Genomic DNA, 26,509 nt, shown 5'->3' with positions numbered 1-26,509 from the left:
AGACACAAACTCCCTCCTTCCAAAAAAAGCAGTAGGGGAAAGTGAACTTGAAAGGCAGATGCTGACAATTGCATTGCACAGGTCATTTCAAGAAAAGAACTCCAGAGAACTCAGATGAATTCTTGTGTTTCCAGTTTATTCGACAGAAAAGAGATGATTTCACTGGCTTTGGGGCCTGCTTGTACCCATGAATGGTTTATAAATGTCTAGGTAAAAGCAGCTCCTGTCAGGGGCCTATAAGAAAAGACGAGGGCTTTCCCCAGCTTCTGCCTTCAATAGAGCTTAGGCTCCTTGACCCACAGCAGAATTTTCTGGGTTTTCTTTTTTTAGAGAAAGAGCGCTTGTTGGAAGGGTCATCGAGTTGACAGAGGAATCATTTCCATTAATGGGAACACAGGGGTTGTCAAAAGCAGGAGGAATGTGTCCTGGGGCTAGATGACAGGCCCTGAGGATGGCCTCCTGCTTTTGGCTTCCATCTGAAGAACAATATAATCCAACGGGGGATCAGTGTCCACCTCAGAAGTCAAATTCTCTTCTAGAGTCTTGGTCTGCCCATCAGGAGTGACTGTCATCTTTCCAGAGGGGACAGTCATCATTTCAGGGACTACAGCCCTCTTTCCAAGGGGCATGATCTTCCCTTTAGAGGTCCAACGATCATTAGGAATCATAGTCGTCTCTCCATGGGTCATGGTCTCTCCAGGAGTCTCAGTCCTCCCTTCCAGAGCTACAGTGGGCTTTCCAAAGGACTTAGTTTCCCTCCTAGGGGTCACAATCCCACCTCTGGGCCTTGTAGTCATATTTTGAGACTTACTACGGGAATTAATGGTCGGAGACTTTCCTCCTGGGAATGAAATCCTCATGTCAGTGGTCAACGCTTTGGTTATAGTTGGTCTTTCAGAATTCATAGCAGTTGAGAGCCAAAATTTTGGTGAAGGAGTTGAGCTGACCTCTAGAGAAAATCATTGGAACAGGATGAGACTCCTACGACTTCCTTCCCATCCTATTAATTACTGGCAGGACTACAACCACTCCAGGGCTGAAGTACCTACTCCCAAAATCCAGAGTTGAAGGATTTCATAATACACCCACTTGAGGGCATAGATAAAACCCCACTGCATGGAAGCCCTGCTCCTTCACTTCATCACGTTAACGGGACCCCAGACACCTATGGGCACTCAGCACATTTACATTTACTACATTTCTGGTGAATGACCCCGGGAAGCCTGCCAGTTTTCTATGCTTAAGGCCTCACTTTGACCTCACTGATTGCACATTCAGCAAGACCTTGCTGTCCCCAAGGCCTAATAACAGAAACCTCCTGTGTCCCCCATTGTAGGAGGCACCAGGAACAACGCCAAGGGGCAAGGAGGCCACTCTAGACAGCATTTTGTAAAGAACTGGGTTGGAGTCCCATCTCTGCCCCTGCCTAGCAGTGTTAGCTTTCTGAGCCTCAGTTTCTTGGTCTGTAAAATGATGGTTATAAACCATCTCAAAGAATGTTTCAGTTCAAGCATGCTAGGTTCCATCTCCTAAACATCAAAGAGATGTCAAAAGAAATCTGGCTTCCTTTTCTGGCCCTTGTCCCATGAAAACAGGAGGAAGCAACAGAGAAATAAACTGGCATATATTGAACACTAACTATGAGCCAGTAGTTTTCACTCCTTATCTCATTTAGTTCTTGTAATAATGTCATAAGTATAAGGATCATTCCTGTTTCACAGATAGGGAAACCAAAGCTCAGAGGGGTCACATGGAGCACGCCTCTAAACTAAGAAAATGGACTGGCCTGACATCAAAGCTTATTCTCTTCCCTCATTGTCATGCTGCCTCACCAAAGCCTTCGCATCTAACAGAAGGGACCCAGCCAGAGCCTGGTTATACAACTTCCAACCCCAGTTCCAGGCCATAGCTACTCACCAGTCTGCACCAGGAGACTATTCAACTTCTTGACAAGGGGGAAAGGGCCAGTGCCACAGAAAGCGCCCTTGGCGTCATCCAGGTCCAACGTCCACACCATGGCTCCCCCAAAATGCTCTCTCTTTATGAACATTGCCTGAAAAAGTAGTAGTCAGTCAACCTGCTATGCTGGGCATCCCCCAGACTGGGTACAATGGCAAAACACCAAAGACAGACCCTCAGGAAACACTACAGGAGCAGGAAAGCCTGTGTTTGAATCCAGCCTCTAACCACTTCCTAGCTGAGGGTTCTTGAAAAGGTCACACAAACCTCATGTGTCTTTGGGTGCCTGGGTGGGTCAGTCGGCTAAGCATCTGCCTTCGGCTCAGGTCATGATCCCAGGGTCCCGGGATTGAGCCCCGCATCAGGCTCCCTGCTTGGCGAGAAGCCTGCTTCTCCCTCTCCCTCTGCCCCTCCCCCCTGCTTGTGCGAGCTCTCTCTCTCTCTCTCCTGCTCTCTCTCTCTCAAATAAATAAATAAAATCTTTAAAAACAACTATAACAACAAAACCTTATGTGTCTTAGTTGCCTCATTTGTAAAAAAGGAATAGTAACATTTCCAACATTTTTAGGGTCCAAAGAATTCGTACATGTACATGCTACAGCACGGATGGAGCTCAAAGACATTACACACTGAGTGAAAGAAGCCAGTCACGAAAGGACAACTACTGTATGATTCCACTCACAGGGAGTACTTGGAGTAGTCACGTTTGTATAAATGGAAAGCAGAGTGGTGATTACCATGGGCTGGGGAAGAGGGGGAAGGGGCAGTCTGGGAAGATGAGAAAGTTCTGGAGATGCAAGGTGGTATGAATGCGCTACTGAACTGGATGCCTAAAATGTGTTAAATGGCAAATTTTATGTTATGTATATTTTGCCACAATTTTAAAACTGGATTAAAAAAAAAAAAAGAGTTCCTACCTGTAAAATACTTGGAGAGATAACTTGTACCTAGTAAATGTTCATAAATATTAAAAACTGTTTCAGCAAGATCCCAATGCTAATCACCGTTATCATCACTCTAAATCATAGATATTGCTATATTACTTTAAAATCACTTCCATATAACTTATCTCACAGGGATGCTATAAAGAAGAGATAAACTACATTCACAGATAAGAAAATAAAGGCTTTTTTCCATGATTTCTAAAACCTCAGATATAATGACGTGGCAGGGTTTAGACTCAAATCCAGGTCCTATTACAACTTTGCTAGTGTTCTCTGTCACGGGTGATGGAAAAGACAGACTCCATCACATCCACATAGCTGCATGACTTGGCCAAGTCAGTTGGCTCCTTTCTGGGATTTGCTTTCCCCAAATGTAAAATAGGGACCCAATTAGAGTTCAGCTGAAACTGTGAAGATTCCGAGTTTTTATCCTGCTTACAAACAAACAGGTTAGACTGCCAGTTTTATGTGTACGCGTGCACGCACATGCACAATCTCTGGATCAGAGAACAGACCATTATTACTCACAGCAACAGAACAGTCAAATAGCACCTTGACTTTAGTCCTCATGCCCCAGTTGCCCAAAGAATGACACAGCGAAGGCCAGATAGCCACCTGCATGTGCAGGAAGGCAAATCAGACCCTCGTCCCCTCCGGAGAGATTGAGAGCTTCACTGGAATGTAGACAAGTCCTCTCTGGGGAGGGGACCTCTACATCTCTGAACGTCAGCAAAGGCCTGGGGGAGGGGGAAAGGTAGGTTCCTATTTTTATTAGAGCTGGTCTGCTTCCTTTGCTCAGAATGCCCAGACAGTTCAGGAACACTGAGAAATCCATGGATAATTATCTCCTAATGACGATCTCTGAGGTTTCTTTCAGCTCTGGGATTCTGTGATGAAATCCTTTGATCACCCTCACACAAGGCTCTGTCTCCCTGTAGCTCTGCAAGGCACAGTGACGGCCCCTTAAAGCGAGGACACCATTCCTGGCTGGCCTCAGGCCTCCCCCAACACGTAGGTCAATGCCCTCTCCCGTGTCCTGTGGGTCATATTTTTAATTCCATCCAACTGGGTAATTCCATTGAGTCATTGAATTTTTCTGTTTGTGTCTTCTGGTCCCAAACCAGAGGAAGATCCTGGAGGTTGAAAGCCATGCTCTTTACCTCTCTCCCCACAGCGGGCTTCACTCAGTGACATGCACAGAGGAGGTACACACTGGATTCTGCCCTCTGATGCTTTCTACCCCAAACTTCCCCCAAAGAACAGCCAACACCTGTGCTTCTCCATCACCTATAATAGAGGAGATGTGACTTCTAATAAGCCCCGATATCCAGGAAGTTGCCAAGTCCTGACAATTACTCATTCAAAAATTACCTCTTCTTCCAACCACCTGGTCCAGACCCTCATTATCTTCCCTGCACACCTCTGTGTTCCTCAGAGCTTCCAAAATGCCAAACTGGTTACAGCAGGATCACATGGGGCCATACTAAGAACAGTTTCCAGATTCTTTCTAAGACGGGCTGAATATTCGGGGGTGGAGCCAAGACCTTCTACGTTTATCAAGTCTCAGGTGATTCCAAAGCAGAGGCAGGTTTGGAAATCACCAAAGCATGTCATTTCTGTTGGAATTCACTATAGAAACCGGCTCCGCTCACCTTCATTCAACATTGCTTGCACAGGGCGAGGGGGTGATCAGAGTTAGGTTCTAAAGGTTTCAAACTTGCAGGTCATATGGCTGGTCAGAAACCTGATTTTGCTTCCAAGTGTTTGAATTTCCGACAAATTTTTTCTTGTGATTGAGTTCCAGTTTAAAAGCATTATGGTCTGAGAATATGTAGGGAATAATCTCAATCTTTTGGTATCAGTTGAGACCTGATTTGTGACCCAGTATGTTGTCTATTCTGGAGAAAGTTCCATGTGCACTTGAGAAGAATGAGTATTCTGTTGTTTTAGGGTGGAATGTTCTGAATATAGCAGCAAAGTCTGCAATATCCAAACTGTGAAAAGAGCCAAGATGCCCTTCAACAGATGAATGGATAAAGAAGATGGGGTATATATATACAATGGAATATTACTCAGCCATCAGAAAGGATGAATACCCAACTTTTACATCAACATGGATGGACTGGAGGAGATTATGCTAAGTAAATAAGTCAAGCAGAGAAGTCAATTATCATCACTTATTTGTGGAACATAAGGAATAGCATGGAGGACATTAGGAGAAGGAAGGGAAAAATGAAGGGGGGGACTCAGAGGGGGAGATGAACCATGAGAGACTATGGACTCTGAGAAACAAACTGAGGGTTCTAGAGGGGAGGGGGGTGGGGGGATGAGTTAGCCTGGTGATGGGTATTAAAGAGGGCACGTTCTGCATGGAGCACTGGGTGTTATACGAAAACAATGAATCGTGGATCACCACATCAAAAACTAATGATGTATTGTATGGTGACTAACATAACATAATAAAATAAAATTAGGAAAAAAAAGAAAGAAAGAAACCTGATTTTGTGTTAAAATGCCTGCAAGAAGAGGTCCAAACACCTTCACCAGCATTCAAGTCCCTCTATAAACTGGCTGGTACTTTATTGCCTTCTCTTACACTTTACAAAAATTCTCTGCCCCACCCAAATTCTTTGTACGTACTTTGAATGAGTTTTCAGTCCCCACTGAACCTCTCCCCATGTCATTACTTCCTCCTGCTGCTCACCTCCCTCAGGAAGCCCTCCCTGACTCTCCTATCCCGACACATATCAGTGATATTCATGGAGCGTTTAACATGATCTACCTCATATTGTATTTATCTGTTATGGAATTATCTGGTCCAAACAGAAAAGAAGAAACTTGCCAAAAATCTGTGTAAACTGAGAGAAGTCACTTCTCCCCTCAACACCGAGATTCCTTCTCTTCAAAAGGAGAGTGTTGGATAGATGCGATTAGGAAACCCCAGGTAGGTCAGGTATGCCCGAGACTCACCTGATCTAGTCAACCTCACCTCTTTATCCTCCACCCAGGACACGCACACACATGCATGCACACATACACACGCACACACACACACTGTACAGATAAGAGCCTCATGGGAGCCAGAAGGAAACTATATGCTGGAGCAAGAAAGGACCAAGGTCTTACCTTGTAATTGAAGCTGGTGGCATCGTCATAGCCAACCCACTCCTTCCCCTTGTAGGCATATGGAACATGCTGAAAATCAATCCAGCGCTTTGTTGCTCTCTGGAGAAAGGAGCATATCTGCCAGGAGGATCACCAGATTAGTTCTGGGAAGTGCCATGGAGAGAAACACCAGCAGGCACACTGCTCTTTTCCCAGTGGTGAAGAATCCAAAGGATCCCTCACCAGGGAGTGAGAAGAGACAGACCAAAGAGGGAGTGGGAAGCCACTCACACAAGACCTTCTCTCTTTCCTGAACAAATTCCTACTAGAACATGTTCCTTTCTCTAATGTCCGTGATAGAAAGAGAGAGAGAACCAAGGAGTGGCTGACATCCTTAGAAACCAAACCAGGCTTTGCTAAATAATGACAATGCCAAACTACTAATGGTAACCTATCGGACCTTGACCAAACATGTATCTTTTCCAAAGAGTTACCATAAACAAACCTCTCCTCTCTTCATTAGCAATCAGCATGAAGGGCCCAGTCTTGGTAGTTACCAAACTAGCTTGTGAACCTCTAATAAATTTAAAGTTCTCAAAGGTAGGGAGAACTGGGTTGTTACAATCAGTCGCGCAGCTGAGTGTCTACTAGGTGCCCAGCCTCGTGCTAGAAACCACACGCCACATAGAAGTCGAAGCATTCCAGCTAGTAGCAGAAGCTCACGTATGAGGCTTTTTTTCTTTCCTTTCTTCCTCTTTTTGCTTCTTTAAAGGTTCTATCAACATCTCTTTGGCCTATAATGTCTTTCAAGAACACAATTTCCACTATGACGTCACTGGCTTAGCAGGATAACATCTCCAGCCAGCCAGCAGAGAGCAGAGACCGGGGAGACCCTGCGCCTCCACTCCTACCTACAGCACCCACACACACCATGTGCCTCAGTAACTGCTGTCCTTTGCCTCCGAGACCCTTCCCTCTTGTCATTCCTGCCCACCAGGATTCTTCCTATGCTCCAAAGCTCTGCTCCCTGAGACCTTTCCAATCCCTAAGCCACACCCCCGTGCCTCTTGTTGTCCTCTCTTGTGTTTTATAGCCTCCTGAGTCCGTGTCTCTTTTCTCCATTCAGTAGCGAGCTTTGATGAGATGGAGAATAAGGGAATGGAACTGCGGGAAGAAGAAAGAATCTGTAGGAGGGAATGTCTTGGAATTGCTTCAAAATAATCTAGTAGTGGGAGAGAGGGGAGTCGGGGATCGAAGATGAAACAAGATTGGCCAGGAGTGGTTAGTGACTGAGGCTGGTGAGGGGCAGGTGGTAGTGGGGGAGGGGGAGAGGAGGTTACACTATTCTTTCATTTTTGCAAATGTTTGAAATTATAAATATTTCAGGTATTAATTATTTTTATTTAGGCCAGATAGTAGTAAGTCAGGATTGACTTGTATAACAGTTAAGATTCTTTTGAGGGGTCCCCCCTCCACTTAGACTCTACCCAGCCCCTCATCCCTTATGAGGGACTCAAATACCTTCTCCTGAAGAAAAAGGAAATATCTCAGAGAGTGGATTTCTCTTGAGCTAGTAAACCACTTCATTGTCCTGTCTCCAGCCCTCACCCTTGCCTCTGCCTGGTTGTCTTTGCTCTTGCTCTGTTAAAGGATGGAGAAGCCCTAACTAATAGACAGACTTCCCTATTCCTGTCACCTCATAATAAGCCAAGAAGCCAGCTTGCTTGGTGTACTTTCCCGGAGACGCAGGTCCCACAGCTTTGGCCTGCAGTCCATTCTTAGAGGCTTTGAGAAGGCGAAAGGTACGTCCGTAGGTGGGGAATCCCATGAGGAGCTTCTCTGGGGGTGCCCCCAGCTTACGCCAGTAATTCATGGCATATGCCTGCAGGTAGGAAGAACACAAACCCCTCCGTGTTACTGAGGGCCAATGGCCTGGGCTCAGGGCAGGTGTCTGGGCCCCTTGAGATCATTCCTTACCGAAGAGCTGGGGTCTCCAGACAGAGAGAACAGGGGGCTATTGTGCCCTGTGAACTTTTCCCAACTTCCATGAAAGTCATAAGACAAGACGTTGATGAAATCCAGGAGTCTGTGAGGGCGAGAGGAGGACATACGCAGATTCGGCTAACTAGATTTTCAAGTCAGATCACCAGAGGACTAACTGGCTAACTAGCTGTGCCCTGGCCACCCAAGCTGCCTGCCCGTCTGCGTCATTGACTTGAGATGTGCCACCGCAGCAAACTGCTAGTCAGGGACAGCCGTGCCTCAGGTCCCATGCCATCCTGAGAGCTTCCATGGAGGTAGGCAGGAGTCAGACAAGAAAACACATTCGTAGGGCGCCTGGGTGGCTGAGCCGGTTGAGCATCTGTCTTCAGCTCAGGTCATGATCTTGGGGTCCTGGGATCAAGGCCCACATCGGGGAGTCTGCTTTTCTCCCTCTGCCCCTTCCCCCTGCTCGTACTCACACTCGCGCTCTCTCTCTCTCAAATAAATACATACAACTTTCTAAAATAATTTTAAAAAAGAAACACATTTGTGCCTGATGCAAGTGCTAACAGGTTGCGTAAATTGTCATGAGGAAGGCAGTACGCACAGCAGCTAAAGAGCTTCTGTCCTTCCACTATTCAAGGCACCAGTGAAACCACGTCTTCCAGAGCACTTTCAGAATGAACCAGTGTCAGTAAGCACTTACCGGGTCACAGGCATAAAGGTGTACAAGGATTCCATCATGTAATTTTAACGTGGCCAATGGCTCAGTGCCACAGCCGTCTCCATTTTAGAGTGGAAGACATTGAGGCTCTGACAGGCTCACTAACCTGCCTAAGGTCACCCAGCCGGCGGACGGTGGGACTCCCTCAGTCCTGCCTGCTATTAAGACCAAAGATGGCGAACTCTATGCCCCACGGGGCCTCTCCCCTTCTGCCCCGACACTGAACCCCGGCCCCCTGGTGTGCTCACACGCAGAAACACCCCATCCCCTCTTCCGTTCCGCGTTGGCCTCAGCTCCTCATCTGTAAAAACTCCATTCTTGAGGTTGGAGAAAATTAGCCCAGAGCTGGCATGGCCAGAGTGAGTGAGTTACGAGCTCTTCTTTGTTCGGCTTTGTAACTTCTGCACAGACACCCGTGCTCAGAAAGCTAGGCCTGGCTGCGCGTGCCTATTTTTGTATTTGTGGCAGGCGTTGATTAATCATCTGCCTCTGATGCCAGCCATGGGCTGCACAGGGTATGTCTACCGCTGTCCCTTGGCACGGCAGAAGCCAGGCCCGTGGGACGCTTTCCCGTGAGCCCCAGCAAAGGGCTTTGCAGAACGCCCTACCCAAGATGACGTGATTGTGGGGACACCACTTCTGATCTCCTAAAGAAAGCCCAGGCTATGTGGAGCTAACCTTCGTCCCCACCCATGCCCCTCAGCAGTCCGCCCCCAACTAGCACCTGTACGTGGAGAACTCAAGGGCAGGGCTTGAGCGGGGTGCTGCCCTTCTGAGCATGACCGGCCTCCTTCCCTCCAACGTCCTGCCCCACCAGGCAGCACCGTCTCACCTTCCCAGAAGGCGCACATCATAAGCTGTTTGAATGATGTGCGGATCCCCAGAGACAGCCGCAGAAAGCAGCAACCGCGGACGCATGGTGAGCGTGGCCTCCTGCTGGAAGGCAAACAGGAGCTCCTACCAAGAAAGAGGCAGACACAGAGACCCAGACCAAACAGTCAGGGAAAGAAGGATCAGCCAGGAAAGCTTCATTTACAGAGCCCCCTGAGCCAGGCTCTGGGGACACAGAGGTGAGGCAGACACAGGCCCTGCCCCCAGGCTCGTGAGAGAGGTGGCCTTGAGCCACCGTGGTAAGTGACTTAACAGAGGGGTAGAGGGGTGCCAGACAGGGTCAGGAGCACAAGCTGCAGACTGCCTGCCTGAGGTGGGCCAGGCCGCTGCACAGAGGAAGCATTACTTGGGCTGCAGGACTGGAACAGGACCTGGATGTGACCAAGAAAAAGAGCCACAAGACTCCTGCTCTTTGGCCTGACCCTTCTAAGATGATGGTAGTAAAAGAACATTCTGCTACCACTCCCCTGCCCCGTCCCCGTCCCTGGCCTTCTGCTCCTCCTATGCCATGAGCCCAGATATGATAAAAGTAGAATCACTGCTGGATCCTGGAGCTGCCAGACTTGGCCTTACTTCAATTAAGAGGAGAAAAGTCCACCGGTCACTCTTGGGGCTGCCTCTCAGTCCAGGGTACAAGAAGAAGAGGTCCAGACCATCAAACTTATGTCTCCTCAGGAGGGATACAACCGAACCAATAAACCTTTCCCGGTTGGATAACGTGGACAGCATAGTGGTGAACCTGCAGGAGACCCAGGGTGAGGCGAGTAAGGAGGGCTTTCTGCAGAACCACAACCTCCACAAAGCCCCTTGGTTCGTGCCCTGTGGAGGGCACACAGGTATGGCTGGGGGAAAGGAAGTTAGGTCAACCCTTCTTAGAAGCCCCTCCCAGCACTGGGAGCTAAATACCTGGCGGTGATGGGGAATTCAAGCAGCAGGGAGGGGCTGCAGAGTCTCACCTGGATGTGCCAAAGTTCCACCCACCAATGGACAGCAGTGTTCTCAGCTCCCTGTTCCTGTGATGTGGGATAGAGGGAGGTAAGCTGGGGCCCCACTCCAGTGGGTCCCTGGGGAACGGTGGAAAGTAGAGGGGGAGGGAGGAAGTGAAAGGGGAAGGCAGGTGGAGGGAGGGAGAGAGAAGAGCAGAGCAAAGCACAGGGAAGGAAAAAAAGGAAAAGAGGGGAGAACAATCAACCCATGGGTCTTCACAACCCAGGACCCCCCCCCCAGGCTGTCCAAAGTCCACAAAATTCCCCCACATCCCCATGATGCTCCCACATAAAGGAAAAGAAAGAAGTAGTCTAAAATGTTTCTTTTCACTGTTTTCTTAATCGACAAGTATTTATTGAGCAATTACTATGTGCGGTTGATTGCTTTAGGTGCTTGATCAAGATACAACAGAGAGTGAAAGAGACAAGCTCCCTGCTCTCAGGGAGCTTGTGATCTAGTGACAAGGATTTTTACCTTGGCCATCTATAACCATTCACGCAGAGACAGACCTCCCCTTGGACAGGGAGAGAACCCAGGAGTTGTGGGGATAGGAATACTTAAGCAAGCACTTAGTGAGCACTAGCTCTGTGCAAGGCACTCACCCAGCTGCTGGTATACAAACATATTGGAGACCCTGCTCCTTCCCTTAGGGAGCTCATTGGCTGGGGGTTGCAGGTGACAAATGGTAATAAAGATACTAGCATTTGTGATGTGCAGGCTCTCCTTGAAGCATTCTAACAGCATTAGTACGTGAACTCCACCCCACTGGCTTGAAGGATGAGTTGGGGGTTACCAGGCAGAGGCAACAAAGGCCTCACAAGGGCAAGGAGGCAAGAATTAGCTCGGGGTGTTATTCAACAGGGAGTTCTCAGGCAGGGATGCTCCTGGGTCCCACTTGAGAGGCGGCTAGGACCAGAAGAATCAGAAGAAAGTTGATGAGTAACAAGAGAAAGAGGATTAATTTTCTTCCGTCTGTAAAACCTGAAAAAAAAAAAATGATCCCCACATGCAATATGAACACACCTCTGCTTGAGCTTGTTGAACTCTGGGTAGATAATTTTCTCATCCTGGGGATCCTTAGCAACAATCTGATTGTTGTTCATTGAGGCAAAGGCAAATATCAGGTGGGTGCAGAGAAAGGGGTCCAGGTCCCGGGGCAAGATGGAGGCAGGGCTGGGGCGACCCTGTGCCCAGCTGGTAAAATAACACACCAGTTTGTGGGCAGCGCCTGGCAAGGGAGGACACACATTAGCTGGCAGAGACCAAAGGAGGGGATGGAGCTCAGCTTCCACAGAGCACCATGAACACAGTCCAAGGGGCCGGGCCACCAGAACATTCCCCACGCAAACAGAGCCCAAAGCGACCCTGAGGTCTGGTCCCCCTGCCACCCCTACTGCTGAGGCCCCAGGGGGAAAAGAATGCCTTATGGGAATCCTGTTCAGAATGGATCCTCAAGCCTGGATCCTGGCACACAAAGCGACACAAGTGGCAGGACGGAAAATCCTCCGCTGAACTGCAGCGGATCAATGATGCTGGACACAGGAGCCCAGGCAGGGAAGGGCTCCAGGGGACACACCACACGGAGCACCTCTCAGCCAGAGAAGCTCCCTGGATCTGGAGAGGAAGACAGGATTTCCTTACCATCGCGCTGTTTCAGCACAAGAACCAGCCCTGCAGGAAACAAAGGATGGAATCACACTCAGATTCCCATGCTCACCCAGAGCAACATGCCCCAGCCCCGCCTCCAGTCCTCCAGTGCACCCACCAACTGGGCCCCATAGTCAGACACAGACACACACATGGAGACTCGCTGCGTTCACTGGCTTCCTCTTCTCTAAGTTGAGCCGGTGTTGCCAGATCTATCGAAGCTCCTATTTACCCCAACAAACACCACGTGGATACACCCATGCTTAGCACAGGGACAAGGATGACTTAGAAGTCCCAGCCAAAGCTCTAGGCTAGTGGTTCTTACCCTGGCTCCAAGTATAAAAAGCAGTGATGTTCTCCTCCCCTAGAGATTCTGATATCACTGGTCCAAGGTGGAACTGGGCATAAAGATATTTAATGGATAGCTGGAGTGGAGGACCACTGCTCAGATCTCTCCTGCCAGGGCCCCTCCGGCCCTTCACTATGTCCTGTCCCACCTCCACCTAATCCAGCCCCCAAATCCCTGGCTGCTTCTCAGGCACTCGAGAGGTGACAAACATAGGAAGCCTGGTATCTCCTGGACTGAGTGACGTCATGGGGGCCGGGACCTGCCACACTCACCAATCCACAGCAACAACCTGCCCATCTCAGAAGTCTGAGAGCGGCGAGGCTAGGGCTCGAGCCCCTTTATAGGAGCTCTGGGACAGCCCTGGGACAGCGCTGGCATAGCCTGGCCACACACACACAAAACCAGGGCCAGTGATGAATGGGCTGCTGCCCGAGTCACAGTGACCCCAGCACCTCCCATCCTCCCTCTCCAGCCAAGCTGTAGCTCTCAGAGCCAACAAAGCAATAGCTCAGTCTGACCCTGGCACACAGTGGGTGTCTGCCAAGGGCCATGGCGAGGGCAGCGCAGTACTCAGCCCTGTTCCTGGGGTTTGCCCTCCATGGACTGAGTATGAGCAGTAAACACTGCATGGAGGCAGTAATTCTACTGTTACCAGGTTATTGGTTAGGGAAGCAGTGTAATACAAAGTTTAGAAGTCCCAGCTTTGGACCTAGGTAGGCCAAGGTTTGAATCTCAGTGTCATCGGTTAGAAGTTTTATAGTCGTGGGCATTACTTAGATCTTTGAGCTTCGGCTTCCGCACTTGTAAAATGATGATAACAGCTCATACTCACCTCATAAGGTTTTATAGGATTAAAAAGATAATGTATGAAAAACTGTTAGTTCAGGACTTCGCATGTAATAAGGGCTCAGTGAATGGTAGCTGTTACTAAGGATGCCACGGAGTGGGGTTCTCAAACTCACATGCTGACACTTGCCAGATAGGTAACATAAATGGGTGAAGTGGACACAATATAACAGCTCACTCTCCACTTTATTAGAACAGCAGTTCAAGCCCAGTGATACACACAAACTAACATGAAGCCTCTTGGTCAGGAGACAATAGAGATTGGTATGAACAGGGACAGCACTCCGAGTAGCCACTAATGGTTACCATGTAGTGAAATAGATCCATGTTGAAAGATCCGTCAATTTCCTTCTTCCTTCCTTCCTTCCTTTCTTTGTCAGAGAGACAGAGAGAGAGAGAGAGAGAGAGCACAAGCAGGGGGAGCGGCAGGCAGAGGGAGAAGCAGGATCCCCACTGAGCAGGGAGCCTGATGCGGTACTTGATCCCAGGACCCTGGGATCATGACCTGAGCCGAAGGCAGATGCTTAACCGACTGAGCCACCCAGGTGTCCCGATCTCTCAATTTCTTAAGAGAAGACAAAACTCTGAATCTTTGTGTGGGTGAACAATGTTCACCAGTATATGAGCCAGTGCTGAGAATGTGTTATGAACCTAAGGAACATAAGGCATATAATTCTGGATACCTGAGAGCCAGTGTTTTTAAAATACAACAACATGGGGCGCCTGGGTGGCTCAATCGTTAAGCGTCTGCCTTCGGCTCAGGTCATGATCCCAGGGTCCTGGGATCGAGCCCCGCATTGGGCTCCCTGCTCTGCGGGAGGCCTGCTTCTCCCTCTCCCACTCCCCCTGCTTCTGTTCCTGCTCTCCCTATCTCTCTGTCAAATAAATAAAATCTTTAAAATAAAATAAAATACAACAATATGAAGGATAAACAAAACAGATCTGTAGCCAGATACTTTTATGATCCATCCGTTTTCTCTTCCTGCTACAGAGGACCTCAGATCATGAGTAGGTCCCATATTTCAGGGTCTGAATCTCAATCATGGAGGACCAGAAATCGGATGCCCATCTTCTCAGAGACTGGTAGTTCACCTAGTCCACGTGTCACTGAGGTACTAACCAGATGTCAACATAATAAATGACACCGGGAAATACAAGGACTGGTGGTTGAATTTGCATTCCCCTTCCAGTAGGAAGAAACTAGACAATCACTTTTTTAATCAGAAGATTGCTTAGATATCATGGAACAAAAACATTAAATGGTATAGAATGTTTAGGCAAAGGATATTTCCGTAAAACTCTAGGCAAGCCTGATGGAATACCCCACCTAAAAGAGACTGTGTCTCCATTTGTTCATCCATCTTTGTCTTCCTTTAAGTATTCAACAAATATTCATCGAGCATGTGCCAGGCCCTGCTAGGCACTCTGGATACAATGGTAAGCAAGAGTTTCTGCTCTCACAGAGCTTCTAGTCTAGTGAACAGACTGATCACACCCTCAAGAGCTAGTGTAGGTCTCCCTCTTGGAAGTATGTGTCTCATCTCTCTTGGATAGGGGCAATGGGGAAAACATGAGTTTTGTTGCTAAACAGACTTGAGATCCAGTTCTTACCCTGCACCATCACTGGGGCCACCTGAGTCCCACCTGCATGCTCAATGCCACACTCCATTCCTTGGGCTGAGAGTAACCTGAATCAGGAGATAGTTAAGCCTCCTGATAGAAACACTGGATCAGGCCAGGCAACAACTTGTACCACTGGTTACGTTACCCCTGGTGTGGTTTCTAACACTAATGACCATGCTCTTACTTCCCAATTCCTAGCCTGAGTCACCTAATTCTTGTTAAGAGGTCTCTGCATCCCTTTCTCTTCCTGTTCTGTAAACTATAGACACTACAGTGGTTCCCCAGGGCTTGGGTTCTGACTCAGTCTTGCCAGGCACCTGGGGCCCATGCTGGCTATCTTTTAAGACCCCCCTTGAAGTGAATGCCTGCCTTTCTCTACTTCTAAGCCTTCCCTTATGCCCCTTCTTCCTGTCCCCCAGATTCCATATCACTGAGATTTCCCCCTAGGTTTGTGCCCTTCCACCCCGACTCCTGCCAAAAGCACTAGTTCTTAATGCTGTCTCCAGGACAGAGCTAAATCTGCCTGCCAATTTGAACCATCTTCATCTGCATGTGGGTCAGTCCTCTGGGATCCTATTCTGCTGCAGCGGTAAGGCTGGATCTCAGACCTAACCATTCCAGGCCTTAGGATGACTGAGGATGAAAAGAACACAAGGTAACAATGGATGCCCAGGAGTGACCTCTGCTTCATTCAGCGATGACAATGGCAAGGATGGCAACTATGACTCCATGTGCATAGCAGATGATGAATAGTAAATGCTGAATGAGGGTTATGTTCAGTCACGGTGCCATGTCACTCTGCCTGCTCTCAATCCTTGAGTTCTTGCTCTCAAAAAATACAACCATTGTTATATATACTTTTTACACACCCACCCGGATACTTGAAAGTACTCCTCCCTAGTGTTTAGCCTGTTCTCACGAGTAAGAAGACATTTACAAACGTCTTTCAGTTGGCTTACTGAAGAAAGGCCTACAGCAGTGCACCCCCTCCCATATCTTAACAATACTCAACTAGATGCAGGCAAGATCACGGAGCTGAAATACCTTGGTTTTAACAAAGCATTCAGCCAAATCTTTTCTGATACTCGTGTGTATAAATTGGTAAGTGTGACTTGAACAAAATCAATTGGTTGAATCTAAGAGCCCAAAGAGCGTTGACTATATTGGTGCAAACTTGAAAGATCTTTATCATTTTACATCTTTAAAAAGAATGGGATGGGGTTGCCTGGTTGGTTTAGTTGGTAGTGTGCAACTCCTGACCCCAGGGTTGTGAATTTAAGCCCCACGTGTGGTGTGTTTACTTAAAATATTAAAAAAAAAAAGGGGGGGGGTATAGAGCAGTGTTTCCCAATATTTGATGATTTTTGGTTGTGCATGAGGATTTTAAAAACATTAATGTATATTAAAAGTATATATTTCCCCACATCCCTAATTTCATATTGTTTAAAAATTGAGGCAATTCAAAAAAGAATATTTTAATAAATTAATATAATGCTCTTTGGATGATTTTGCTGCTGTAATGATAGTGAATCAGTAAGTCATGCCTATATAGCTATTAAAGAACTGGCCTCCTGCCGTCCTGTGGGGCAGGAGACACCTTGGGAATCAGCAATGTGTGGTGCCAAATTAAACCCTACAGAACTCCTTCAGCATATGGCTCGGGACCCTACCCAAAAAGTGAGCCTTATGTAACCGTGGTGACTGCAGATCAGCAGTGGACTACAGTGGGTCAGGAGGATGGGCTTCAGAACAAGAATAATGAAGATGGGGAAATGGATCTACTCCAGCATTAGACATCTGAACTAGTGAAATTAAATGCAATATAAATGCCTGTAGCTTTAACAAGTAAAATGAGCCTGTTCCCAACCATCACCAGTTAAGTCCATGCTCAGGCTACTGAAACTCTCCTCACGTCTGGGACTTACTGAACCACATGGGCTATCACATTTCTCATTGAGGAGTCACTTTCTATTCTAAACCACCTTTTTTGCTCACTGTAACATACACATTCAACCCAAACTGGGACAGCCATTCCAACCTGGGATGGTGATTTTGATCAGATTTGCAAATGTCTTGGTGGCAATCATTAATAGATGTGATAACTCTCATCAGCACAGACCTGAATCCAAACCAACTTTTCCAGTAAAATAATGTGCTTTTTCAAAAACTAGGTTTTCCTTCTTTGCTGTGATTTTAACCACCTTGAAACAGACATTTCCTTGGGTTCTCATCTCCACTGCTTTCCTCTCTTCTATTCCTGAGTTCAGGAGGAAAAGGGCTAGGCAAATTTAGTTCCGACCCACCTCACCCCTCCTTTCTCTAAGCCATCACAACTTTGTGAAGTTTATCTCTGGGAAGAACTTAAGCGTTTCCATCCACCCACCCACCCTATTACCTTCCAAGAAGTTATGGTCCGGAACAGTGAAGGCTTTCTTCCCACCTTACCCCAAACCCAGTAATCACATGACTACAAATTCCAATGTTTTTACTCGTGGTTATTGTGATGACAGGGCTCATGTTTGGCAAGGGTGAAGCATGGAAGCTTTTCTTACAAATATTTTGTCCATATTCCTTCAAACTGCCCCATATATTGTATTTAGTTTCATAACCAGTAATTGACCGTGACTTCTGGCAGTAACCAGTCCACCAACCCAAGTAACCCAATATTTAAGTCCCAACTAGCTACTCTAAGGGGTTAGGGAAGCACATACACAAAAATACGGCTATGACTAATACCCTGATGACTCACATAAGTGAGATATGTCTAACTGCACATAACACATGCTTCAAAAGACAGGCCAACAAAGCCTAAGCTTTTTATTTCACCAACTAGTATTTCTGATTCTCTGATGCTGTACTTTAAAATCTTCAGAGTCCACAAAAACAGCATTCAGACTTCCTATATCCAAAGAAAGGGGTCCAGAAGCCAGGAAAGGTCAGGCCCCAAGCTGTTTTCCGGAGAGAAACATGGCAGACATTTCTCTGTGAGTCTATGTCAGTTTTTAACTTAACTGAAATGCCTTTACGCTCTCCACCATCCCCCAACCTTTCTCCACGGGATCTGTAACAGGAAAACCCTCATCTTTCATGTATACAATTCCATGGGGTGAGCGGTGCGGGGGAGCGTTATATAGGCACCAGCCAAAATTTTATTCAGCCAGAAAATGGATTTTTGACTCAGTTTAATGGCAAAGAGATTTGCAAAACCACGAGGAGTGTCCTGGCTTTTCCTCGAGGTGAGCTGGATGGGATTTTTGTGAATGGAAGCATTGCCATAAGAAAGGCAGATTAACCTTAAGTTCTATAAAAAATAAAGTTGCTCCTATCTCCATGAGTAGTATATAAGCTGCTTCCAGGAATCCAGGGATGCCCACATCCCACACCCCATCCAGTCATGGCACAGCTACATAGGAAGCATAAAACCCTTTTGTAAACTTTTTTTTTTTTTTTGGTGGGGGGAGGGCTTGGGAAAGAAAGATGTAAGATGAATTTTTTTAATGCCCTCCCACCACCAAAAACTATGTATCTACACACACACTAAGACACACATACATATCCAATTTTAAGAAAGTTTTTCTTCCCTATGACTACAGGATCCCAAAATCCAGCCTCCCTCAGGCTGAGACAATGCCTATTAACTGCCCAGATCTGGTGTACCAACATACTGTATAAGGCTCCTGTGTGGTCTCACAGACGGAGAGGGCAGGGGCAGAGGGAGTGGATACTCATGGGGGATTTGCTTTTTGTCTTAAATCCACTCTACTCGGCCACGCTCTTAGGTCCAAGGGCTGGGAGAGGCTCTGTAGGCAGGATGTGGTGGATGACCTGATGGTCCCAGCCCACTGTGGTAAGGAGAGAGTGATTGAGCGGGGACCAAGTAGCATCTCTCACAAAGTCTCTGTGGGCTCGGCTTCTAAACCTAGAAAAGAAAAAAAGGTAAGTTAGGGCATGGTGAGAGACAAGACTTGGAGAAGAGAGAGAATCCAACACAACCAGGGCACCTTTGTGGATGTGTGACCCAAACTTCACCGTATGTGTGGCCTTGTCACCACGGTAGCAGTGTAGTTATCCACAGAGAACTTCATCAATCATTCAATCCAGTGCCCCCATTTCATAAAGTAATGGTGGCTAGAGCAAGGGTCGTAATACGGGCCAGGATCAGAGAGCAAATCATGGCTCTCTCAGCGAGAAGGAAGTATTAATTCCAGTACTGTGTTTGCTGCCTTTCACCCCAAGCAGGTCGCATTTCACGTATGTGTTCTTTATGTGAAAGGGGTAGACTGTCCCTTTCTGGAGATAGCTGCAACACCAGACATGGAAATCCCACCTACCACCACACCCCCCCTTTACCAGGGACAGAGTTGGCTGTGAGTCACCCCCAGGAACAGGGAGAGTCAGTGTCAGCCTGCTCCCACCGCCCAGTCCCCTTGAGTGAGACCGTGCACTTTGATGAAGACAGAAAGGACCCAGCCACCCGCAGCTCTTCTCCCCAGTTCCTCATCAGAGGACCCCATTTCACACTTACACCTCAGAAAGGCCTGAGTCCAGCACAGCAAGTGAGCAGTCCTCACTGACAGAGGCCAGGAACGGGGTGCTAGGAGAGCAAGGGGAGGGTTGGGACAGGTAAAGCCATGGTCCCAAGATGAATCCTGCCTGGTCTAGCCCCCGCCTCCCACCCTAAAGTGACCCAGAGGAGGTGGCCTGGTCCCCACGTCAGGTTAAGGTCTGGCTACCACTCAAGTCCACATTACAAGTTCCAGGGAAAGAGGAGGGAAATGGAGTAAGCCAGGGTGGACAATCATCCTGGCAACCGACTACTCCATCTGGTCCCTCCCTGCACCTTTAGCAAGAACCCAGAAGCTTTCCCAACTACACAGTCTCAGAAGCCCACAATATTAATCATTCTGGGTGTTGAGCAGGAGCAGGACCTTATTTTAGCCCTGTGCAGACAGAAAACCATACTACCCAAAAAAGGACTATGCTCTTCAGAGATCATTAGAGTTCTGAAGCTTCAGCTAGACCACTGTCTGCTTTAAGGAATGACCTAATCAGCTAATGCTCTGCAAACATAAGCATGCCCCAGCACTGTCCCATTCATACCCATCAGGCCCCTGGGGACAAAGGACAGTACCTGTGTGGGGAGAACACCAGGCCAGTGACACACTGGGAGTGCACAGCTGAGCTGAGGGCACACCTTGCACTCTTGGTGTCCACAAGGGAGATGGTCCCACTCTCGTCCCCTAGAGAAAAGAGGAAGCCCATCACAGTGGATAAGAACATGGGCCCTGGAGTCAGCCAGACCTGGATTTGAATGCTAGCTCCTCAACCTTTTACGAGCTAACCACTCTGAGCATCAGTTTCTTCTTTTGTCAAATAGGGTAATTAGTCACTGGTGGTTGTGAAAATTAATGAACAAGGCAGTTATTATTCTAACCACAAACTATGTCACCACATGTACAGCCTCATGGCTATGAGAGCACAGGAGCTATCCCTACTCGACAACAGAATTCCCTATCTAGCAATCCACTTGTTTTGTGGTACACTGACTTCTGCCCATGCCCAGAATATAGGAGCTGGAGCACCCAATCAGGAATCAAATCTAAAAAGTCATCATGTTTTCCAAAGCCAAACTAAAACCACTTTTGGATCATCCCACCTTCCCACTGGCATAATTCACATAATGCCCAAGCCTGCCGCTGAGACTGAGTAGCTTGAGCCTTGTGCATTACAGGGTCAGCGTGCTCTCATCCTCCCCCTTCCCAGAGTCAAAATGCTGTGGGACAGGTTGCCTTACCAAAGACAAAGACTTCACTCTGCTGAGGATGCCAAGCCAGGGAGGTAGGAAGGTAGCCTGAGGCAGTGCAGCCTGCAGAGAGAAGAGGGATCTGAAACGAGACTCAGAGCCCAGCTCTGTGAAGAAGCTTCTCAAACAAAGTCACTCCAAGTCCCAGAAGCACCTTTATGCGCCTTCCCAAACCCTGCTAAGGCAGTTGTGTCCTTGCCCTTGACCCTCATACCCTTATTTATCCTTCGGCCTCCTGCCCTTTCTGGACACGAGTCATAGGCAGATTTCAGACATAAAGCATGAAGGCAACAATTCTGGCCCCTTTGTCCATCCTTCCCAGAAATGTAAAGTAAATCAGCCACCCATGAACCAACCCTTCCTCTTGGTACCCATGGCACAAAATGGAATCAACAGAGCCTCAGTGGGGAAAAAAGTGATTATGTCCCTTATGTCACACTGACGGAGCATCTGATGACTTTGCCTCTGTCTCTGGCCAAGGAAGCCTCTTCCAGGTGGGTTCCTAGTACCACCCTCCCACCACTGGCTCTCAGACTCACCCATCTGTGATGCTGGCTTGGGACAGCGGGTATCCCAGAGTAAAATTCTGCTGTCCTAGAAGAAGGAACAGCAAAAGAGCTTCACAGTCCAAAAAGCGGCTGCTGGCCAAGTCTCCACACTAGACTTGTAGCCAGAGGGTTGGAATGTGGTTAGGCAGTGGGGAGGGAAGGAAAGGCTGTATCTCACCTCACTGCATGAAAGGAACATGGAATCCTTGTGCGGGGAGGCTGTGACACAGGTGACCTGCCCGGAGTGAGCTGTGAAGGAGAGAAAAGGAAGTATGACAGAGAAGAAGCTGGGGGCATTACCACCACGCAGCCCAATACTACCAAGGGAGGTTTGAGAAACGGGCCTTATCTCATGATGCAATTTAAAAAACTTTGTGAGAGATTTTGGATTAGACAAAACCTAAGAGAAAATGTCGATGGAGTTCTAAAACCTGGAAAGGCTTGGGGAAGAAAATGAATTAGTAAAGACAAGGAAAGAAAAAGTAGGGGCTGAGCAAGAAGAGTGAAGGGATTTACATCCCAGAACAGGAATTTTCATACGACAGTACACACACACCTCCAGAAAACATACAGACACTTTCAAGGGAGGTCTGCACACTGATACATTTCGGGAAATAAACTTTTCCTAAGTTCTCTTTCCTGAAATTGAACTGAGAAGCTGCCAGAATTCAGTTCAAAGTGCCCCTTTCCTGCCTCCGCTTTCACATTCCTCTTCTCCCAGTTGTAGAAGGGACGCGCACCTCTCACCCACCCCACATCGCACCATGGTATGGTGCACAATGCCCAGGTGTATGAAACCCTAAGGTATTAAACCAAAGGGGCTTTTCCCTAAGAGCCAAAGAGCAAAAGAAAGAGCATCTGGGTAAAATTCAGTGCAGGGGCTGGCCTTGTTTCATTCTACCACAAACCACAACATACCACAAGCGCTAGAGTGATTCTGGGACTTATCTCCTCCTAGCAATGAAAATTTTGAAAACTATGGGAGTTGGTTGTCATAAGGACACATCTGACAAGTTGAACTGAACTTAAAAATGAAGTCAGACTTTTTCTAATAGAAAGTTAAGTCTAACTTGGCCAGCTGGCTTAACAATGCAGGGTTAGTTTTTAGCCAGTTAGGTTATTTGGTAGACACTTTTCAGAGATTAAAGGGGCTTACTCTGCAAATCCAGTGCACAATAATGATATGGCCAGAAAGTACCTCCTTTGCAACTATTTAAACTTAAGTTAGATGCCAATTTAAAAATGTGTGAGAAGGTAGTTTTTTGAAAATTTTTCAGGAGGCCTACATGCTAAAAACTTTAAAGATCACTGGTCTATGTTAATTACAGGCTGTGGAAACCACATATTCTAAAGACATTTACCCAGACTACCTGAGATAGTCCAAATATGGCTCTGCCCGAGACAGGAGGATGTAATCAAACCACCTTTTATAGTTCTTTCCTCACCCTAGAATCCATGGAAAGCCAACACAATGAAAAGGATGATTGTGCACTTGAAAGCAAAGCTCAGAGACAAGTACCAAGGGAAAATACAAAAGATAAAGTAGTTCCTCTGCCCTCAAGGGATCTGCAATTCAGTGGGGGGAATAAGACAGAATACAAAGAACTAATGAAAAAAGATGAACGGAGGAAATGCTGAAAGAGTTAGGGCAGACCAGGAACACCCTTCATAGGCCTAAGAAACAAAAGGCATGTGTAGTAGACTCCACATTGGCATTTTAACATTGTTGGACCATTTACAAGTCTTGAACACTGAAGGTCCGAGATCTTTAGGAGTTTGTGATTTCTGCTTTGGCACATATGTGAACCATACACTTTGCAGTTAGAATTGGCAGGGGATGGCACTTAGCCATTGAGTGAACCAGGTGATCATCCAACATCTACATCTCTTAGCCACACAATAAATGCTCCAGGTATTATCTTCATGAAGAATGGCTCCCAGAATAAAGTCAGCTGCTACTGCTATTAATAAAAATGAGTTAAAAAAAATAATAATAACATTAATAGAAAGTGATGGCTCTCACCAGAAAAATAGAAATTTTATGGAGGTGAATATTCAAAAGTTCAAGATTCACAAATCTCAGGGTTATTCTTGGAGAATGTCAAGGATCTACTATGACTGGTTTTAATTAGAGCAGTATGTTTGAAGGGGGAGTGAAAGAAGGGCTTGAATGCCATGACAAGAAAATGGGATATTAACCCACAAGCCACACAAACCACGAAAGATGAGGGACTGCAGATGGACAGATGAGGTGAGCACCACCATCTGTGTGAAGTAAAACCTGAAAGCAAAAGGGAGCGTCAGGAACGGAAAGGGAAATCCCTGACCAAGTGGAAAAGACTCCAAAGAACTCTAGGACCCACTGATAGTGAGGAAGCAGGAGGGGTGGAAAAGGACTGAGAGCTGGAGTCTCATGTGGCCAAGAAAGATGGTGAGGCCAATACTGGAAATAGGGAAATTAAGAAAAGGCAACGGATAGATATTGGGGCCTGATTATAGTTTTGGAAGAAAACTATCAGGCAGAAGGGCAAGGAACTGCTGCCCCTGATATCCAAAGTTCAAAGAGCCCAAGGGGAGAATAAAAACAATACAGCTAAGGCCAGGACTAAAAAGAATGTGCACTCACCCCGGTATGAACTCAGTACCATCTGCTGGGCAAGGTCCCAAACCTTGATGCTAAGAAGCAAAAGAAAACAGATCCTTAATTTTGACCTACAGTATCTACATAAAAACATGTGTTCCAACAAGAACTTCCTTTAACTGATTTCATTGCTCTATGTCATTGCCTACTGGGCTTCTGCTAGGGCCTATTCACAATGGATTGTAATCTCTCTACAGAAATGTTATAGACATGTCATAATTAATCACTGCGTTCTTACAACACGCCCAAAACATTACTCGATGAGGCTAATAGGATAGTAAAGACACCCAAAAGAGATCTCAAATGCAGGACTGGGGCGCCTGGGTGGCTCAGTCAGTTAAGCGTCTGCCTTCGGCTCAGGTCATAATCCTGGAGTCCTAGGATGGAGTCCCGTATCAGGCTCCCTGCTCAGTGGGGAGTCTGTTTCTCCTTCTACCCTTAACCCTGCTTGTGCTCTCTCGCGCGCACTCTTTCTCTCTTTCAAATAAAATCTTTAAAAAATAAAAAAAAATTTTTTTAATTAAAAAAAAAATAAAAATAAAATAAAATGCAGGAGCAATGAGCACAAGGACCCACCAGAAGTCTTTGCTACCGCTAACAGCTTGTGTGCCAGAGCTCAGGACACTGACTGTAGACACAATGTCATCATGCTCATACTTGCAGAACTTGCTGACAATGAGTGTCTCGTTCTCATCCAGTTCCCACAATTCAACAGCACCTGTTGGGAGTGGGGAGAAGGTAGAGGGAAATGAGTGTGGATTACACCAAGACAGTAATTCACTTCCAGGATTCAAGTGAGTCCATGGTCACTAAACTAACAAAGTAAGCTATTTCTATAAAAGCAAAACCCATTATCACTAAAGGATTTAGCTAATTTCCAAGCCATCTGGCTTTATGCTGGCATGACTGTTTTCTTAATAACAGTCCAGACAATTAGGCCAGGGAAAGCTTCTAGAAAGACAGAGAAAGATGGAATGGCTGGCAAAACCCATTATCTGGCTTCCATGAGAAAACACTGGAAAATAAGTCCCAAGAGACAAGGATTAAAGTCTCAACAATCTGTGTAGTACACAGTTCAGTGTGGTTAAATCTTCCCAATTGCTTGGACATTAGTATTTGTTGAACAATTTGAATAAATGCCTTACAGCTTCTTCACAAATGTTGTGAATTACTGAATGTCTTGCACAGTGACAGGTTAAGTACAGAGAACCCCCAGAAGTTGTCTTGAATATGTTGTGCTGAAGCTCAACTGTCAGAGATGCTCAATCTTTAATGTCCCACTTTTATCCTTCCATGCAATGCCTGCCAGTATCCAAATACTGATTTTTTTTAACTCCAAAGACTCCATTGCTGAACCTGACTTTCAAAACAAACAAAGCAGAATGAAGACGTTTAAAAAGAAGAAAACGGGAGGAAATGGAAAGAAGCACAGACTGACTTAAGCATCATCTTTAAGATCAAGATTATCCTTGGTCTGGGTTGAGGGGGGATACTGGGAAGGTTATAGGGAAGAAAAATGGTTCTAATCCACTTCTTAATTTTGTTAGAAATCCCCACCAGGCAATTTAGAATCTCGGAAAGGTATTTTCCCGCTACACCAGAGCTCTCCTTCGGGCCAACACCCTCAAGCTCCCCAAGCACTGAGTATGGGACAATAAAGATTGAACACGGTCCGATCTGTATCCCATGCTCCATTCCACCCGTGGGGTTGTGGAGAAAGTGACTCACCTGAATCGGAAGCCACTAGGATACCTCTGTCCCCAACCCAGGTGAGGTCAGCCACTCCGGCCTCCGTCTGGACTCCAGCGGAGCAGAAGCCTTCGTTGGGGGCTGCACAAGGGTCCTTGAACAGCCAGAGGGAGCCAGCCCAGCAGCGGCCACTCAGGCTGGAGGCCCCGAGCAGGAGAGCCCCATCTAGAGGAAGTACAAGCCCTCAGCGCGGGAGGAGTGCAAGGGCTCGTCTCCATGGTGACCGCACTGAACAGCACGCGGGCCGAGTCTGGATCTGAGCTCAAGAACCCGGGGCAAAGGTGGGGACTGAACTAAGCGACGCGAGGCAGGGGTCAGGAAGGCATGCGGGGCGGGGGCGGCTGGAAAGGCCAGTCCTGGGAAAGGGCATCCCGAGCCAGGGTGAGGGAGCGCCCAGGCCCGGGATCTCGGCTCACCGGACCGATACCGCGCAGCCTCCAATTGACGTTCCATACAGGCGGGCGCATTAGGGGGAAGGTTCCACTCGCGGACCGCCGGGGGCACTAGGGGGGGCGGGGTTTCCTTCCGCATCTCCACGGTTCCAACTCCAACCTAGACCCAAACTGGACGGCCGCCCGAGATTCAGCTCCGGCAGCCCCACGTGGTGCCCCTCTGGGCCTCCGCCCCTCTCCACAGGCTACGGCCACTCTACATCTCGCGAGAATTGCTTCTACGGTTCCATTCCTGGGTCAGCTGCGGCCCTCCGGCAA

The 26,509-nt window shown here is 47.4% G+C and overlaps 2 protein-coding genes across 4 annotated transcripts; both read right to left on the bottom strand.

The window, feature by feature from the left end:
- On the bottom strand, positions 1-15,104 carry OVGP1 (oviductal glycoprotein 1). The gene is given in 12 exon segments (XM_064587527.1): positions 1-434; positions 437-949; positions 1,918-2,053; positions 6,030-6,146; positions 7,705-7,890; positions 7,986-8,094; positions 9,548-9,672; positions 10,180-10,345; positions 10,563-10,619; positions 11,617-11,821; positions 12,235-12,264; positions 15,047-15,104. Coding segments are annotated over 12 exon segments (1,854 nt in total). The 3' UTR covers positions 1-282.
- A 2,757-nt stretch (positions 15,105-17,861) lies between these two features.
- Positions 17,862-26,473, bottom strand: WDR77 (WD repeat domain 77). Of its 3 annotated transcripts, XM_064588658.1 has the most exons (11): positions 26,216-26,473; positions 25,779-25,964; positions 24,627-24,768; positions 24,036-24,085; positions 21,588-21,658; positions 21,401-21,455; positions 20,853-20,924; positions 20,190-20,298; positions 19,584-19,652; positions 18,902-18,977; positions 17,862-18,846 (listed from the first exon to the last, which is right to left on the bottom strand). In XM_064588658.1, exons 1-11 carry the CDS (start codon positions 26,328-26,330, stop codon positions 18,784-18,786), a joined length of 1,008 nt encoding a protein of 335 aa, XP_064444728.1. In that variant the 5' UTR covers positions 26,331-26,473; the 3' UTR covers positions 17,862-18,783. The 3 variants fall into 3 exon arrangements, with proteins under 3 accessions (XP_064444728.1, XP_045752928.1, XP_064444727.1); XM_045896972.3 differs by having other exon boundaries at positions 17,862-18,977; XM_064588657.1 differs by lacking the exon at positions 21,401-21,455 and having other exon boundaries at positions 17,862-18,977.
- Positions 26,474-26,509: the final 36 nt, after the last annotated feature.

The sequence above is a fragment of the Mirounga angustirostris genome, unplaced genomic scaffold (assembly GCF_029215605.1).
Source record: "Mirounga angustirostris isolate CCGP_5_RB_7025 unplaced genomic scaffold, mMirAng1.0.hap1 SCAF_4, whole genome shotgun sequence".
NCBI classification, from domain to species: domain Eukaryota; kingdom Metazoa; phylum Chordata; class Mammalia; order Carnivora; family Phocidae; genus Mirounga; species Mirounga angustirostris.
The sequence above is the reverse complement of the archived record's forward strand: the minus strand, read 5'-3'. Positions and strand labels throughout refer to the sequence as shown.

Excerpts from the sequence above, each read along its gene's own strand:
- WDR77 (XM_045896972.3), bottom strand. The coding sequence starts at position 26,330 with ATGCGGAAGGAAACCCCGCCCCCCCTAGTGCCCCCGGCGGTCCGCGAG. Across the intron at positions 25,965-26,215 it reads GGCTGCGCGGTATCGGTCCG|ATGGGGCTCTCCTGCTCGGG; the intron begins GTGAGCCGAGAT and ends TACTTCCTCTAG. Across the intron at positions 20,299-20,852 it reads GAGTGAAGTCTTTGTCTTTG|GGGACGAGAGTGGGACCATC; the intron begins GTAAGGCAACCT and ends TCTTTTCTCTAG.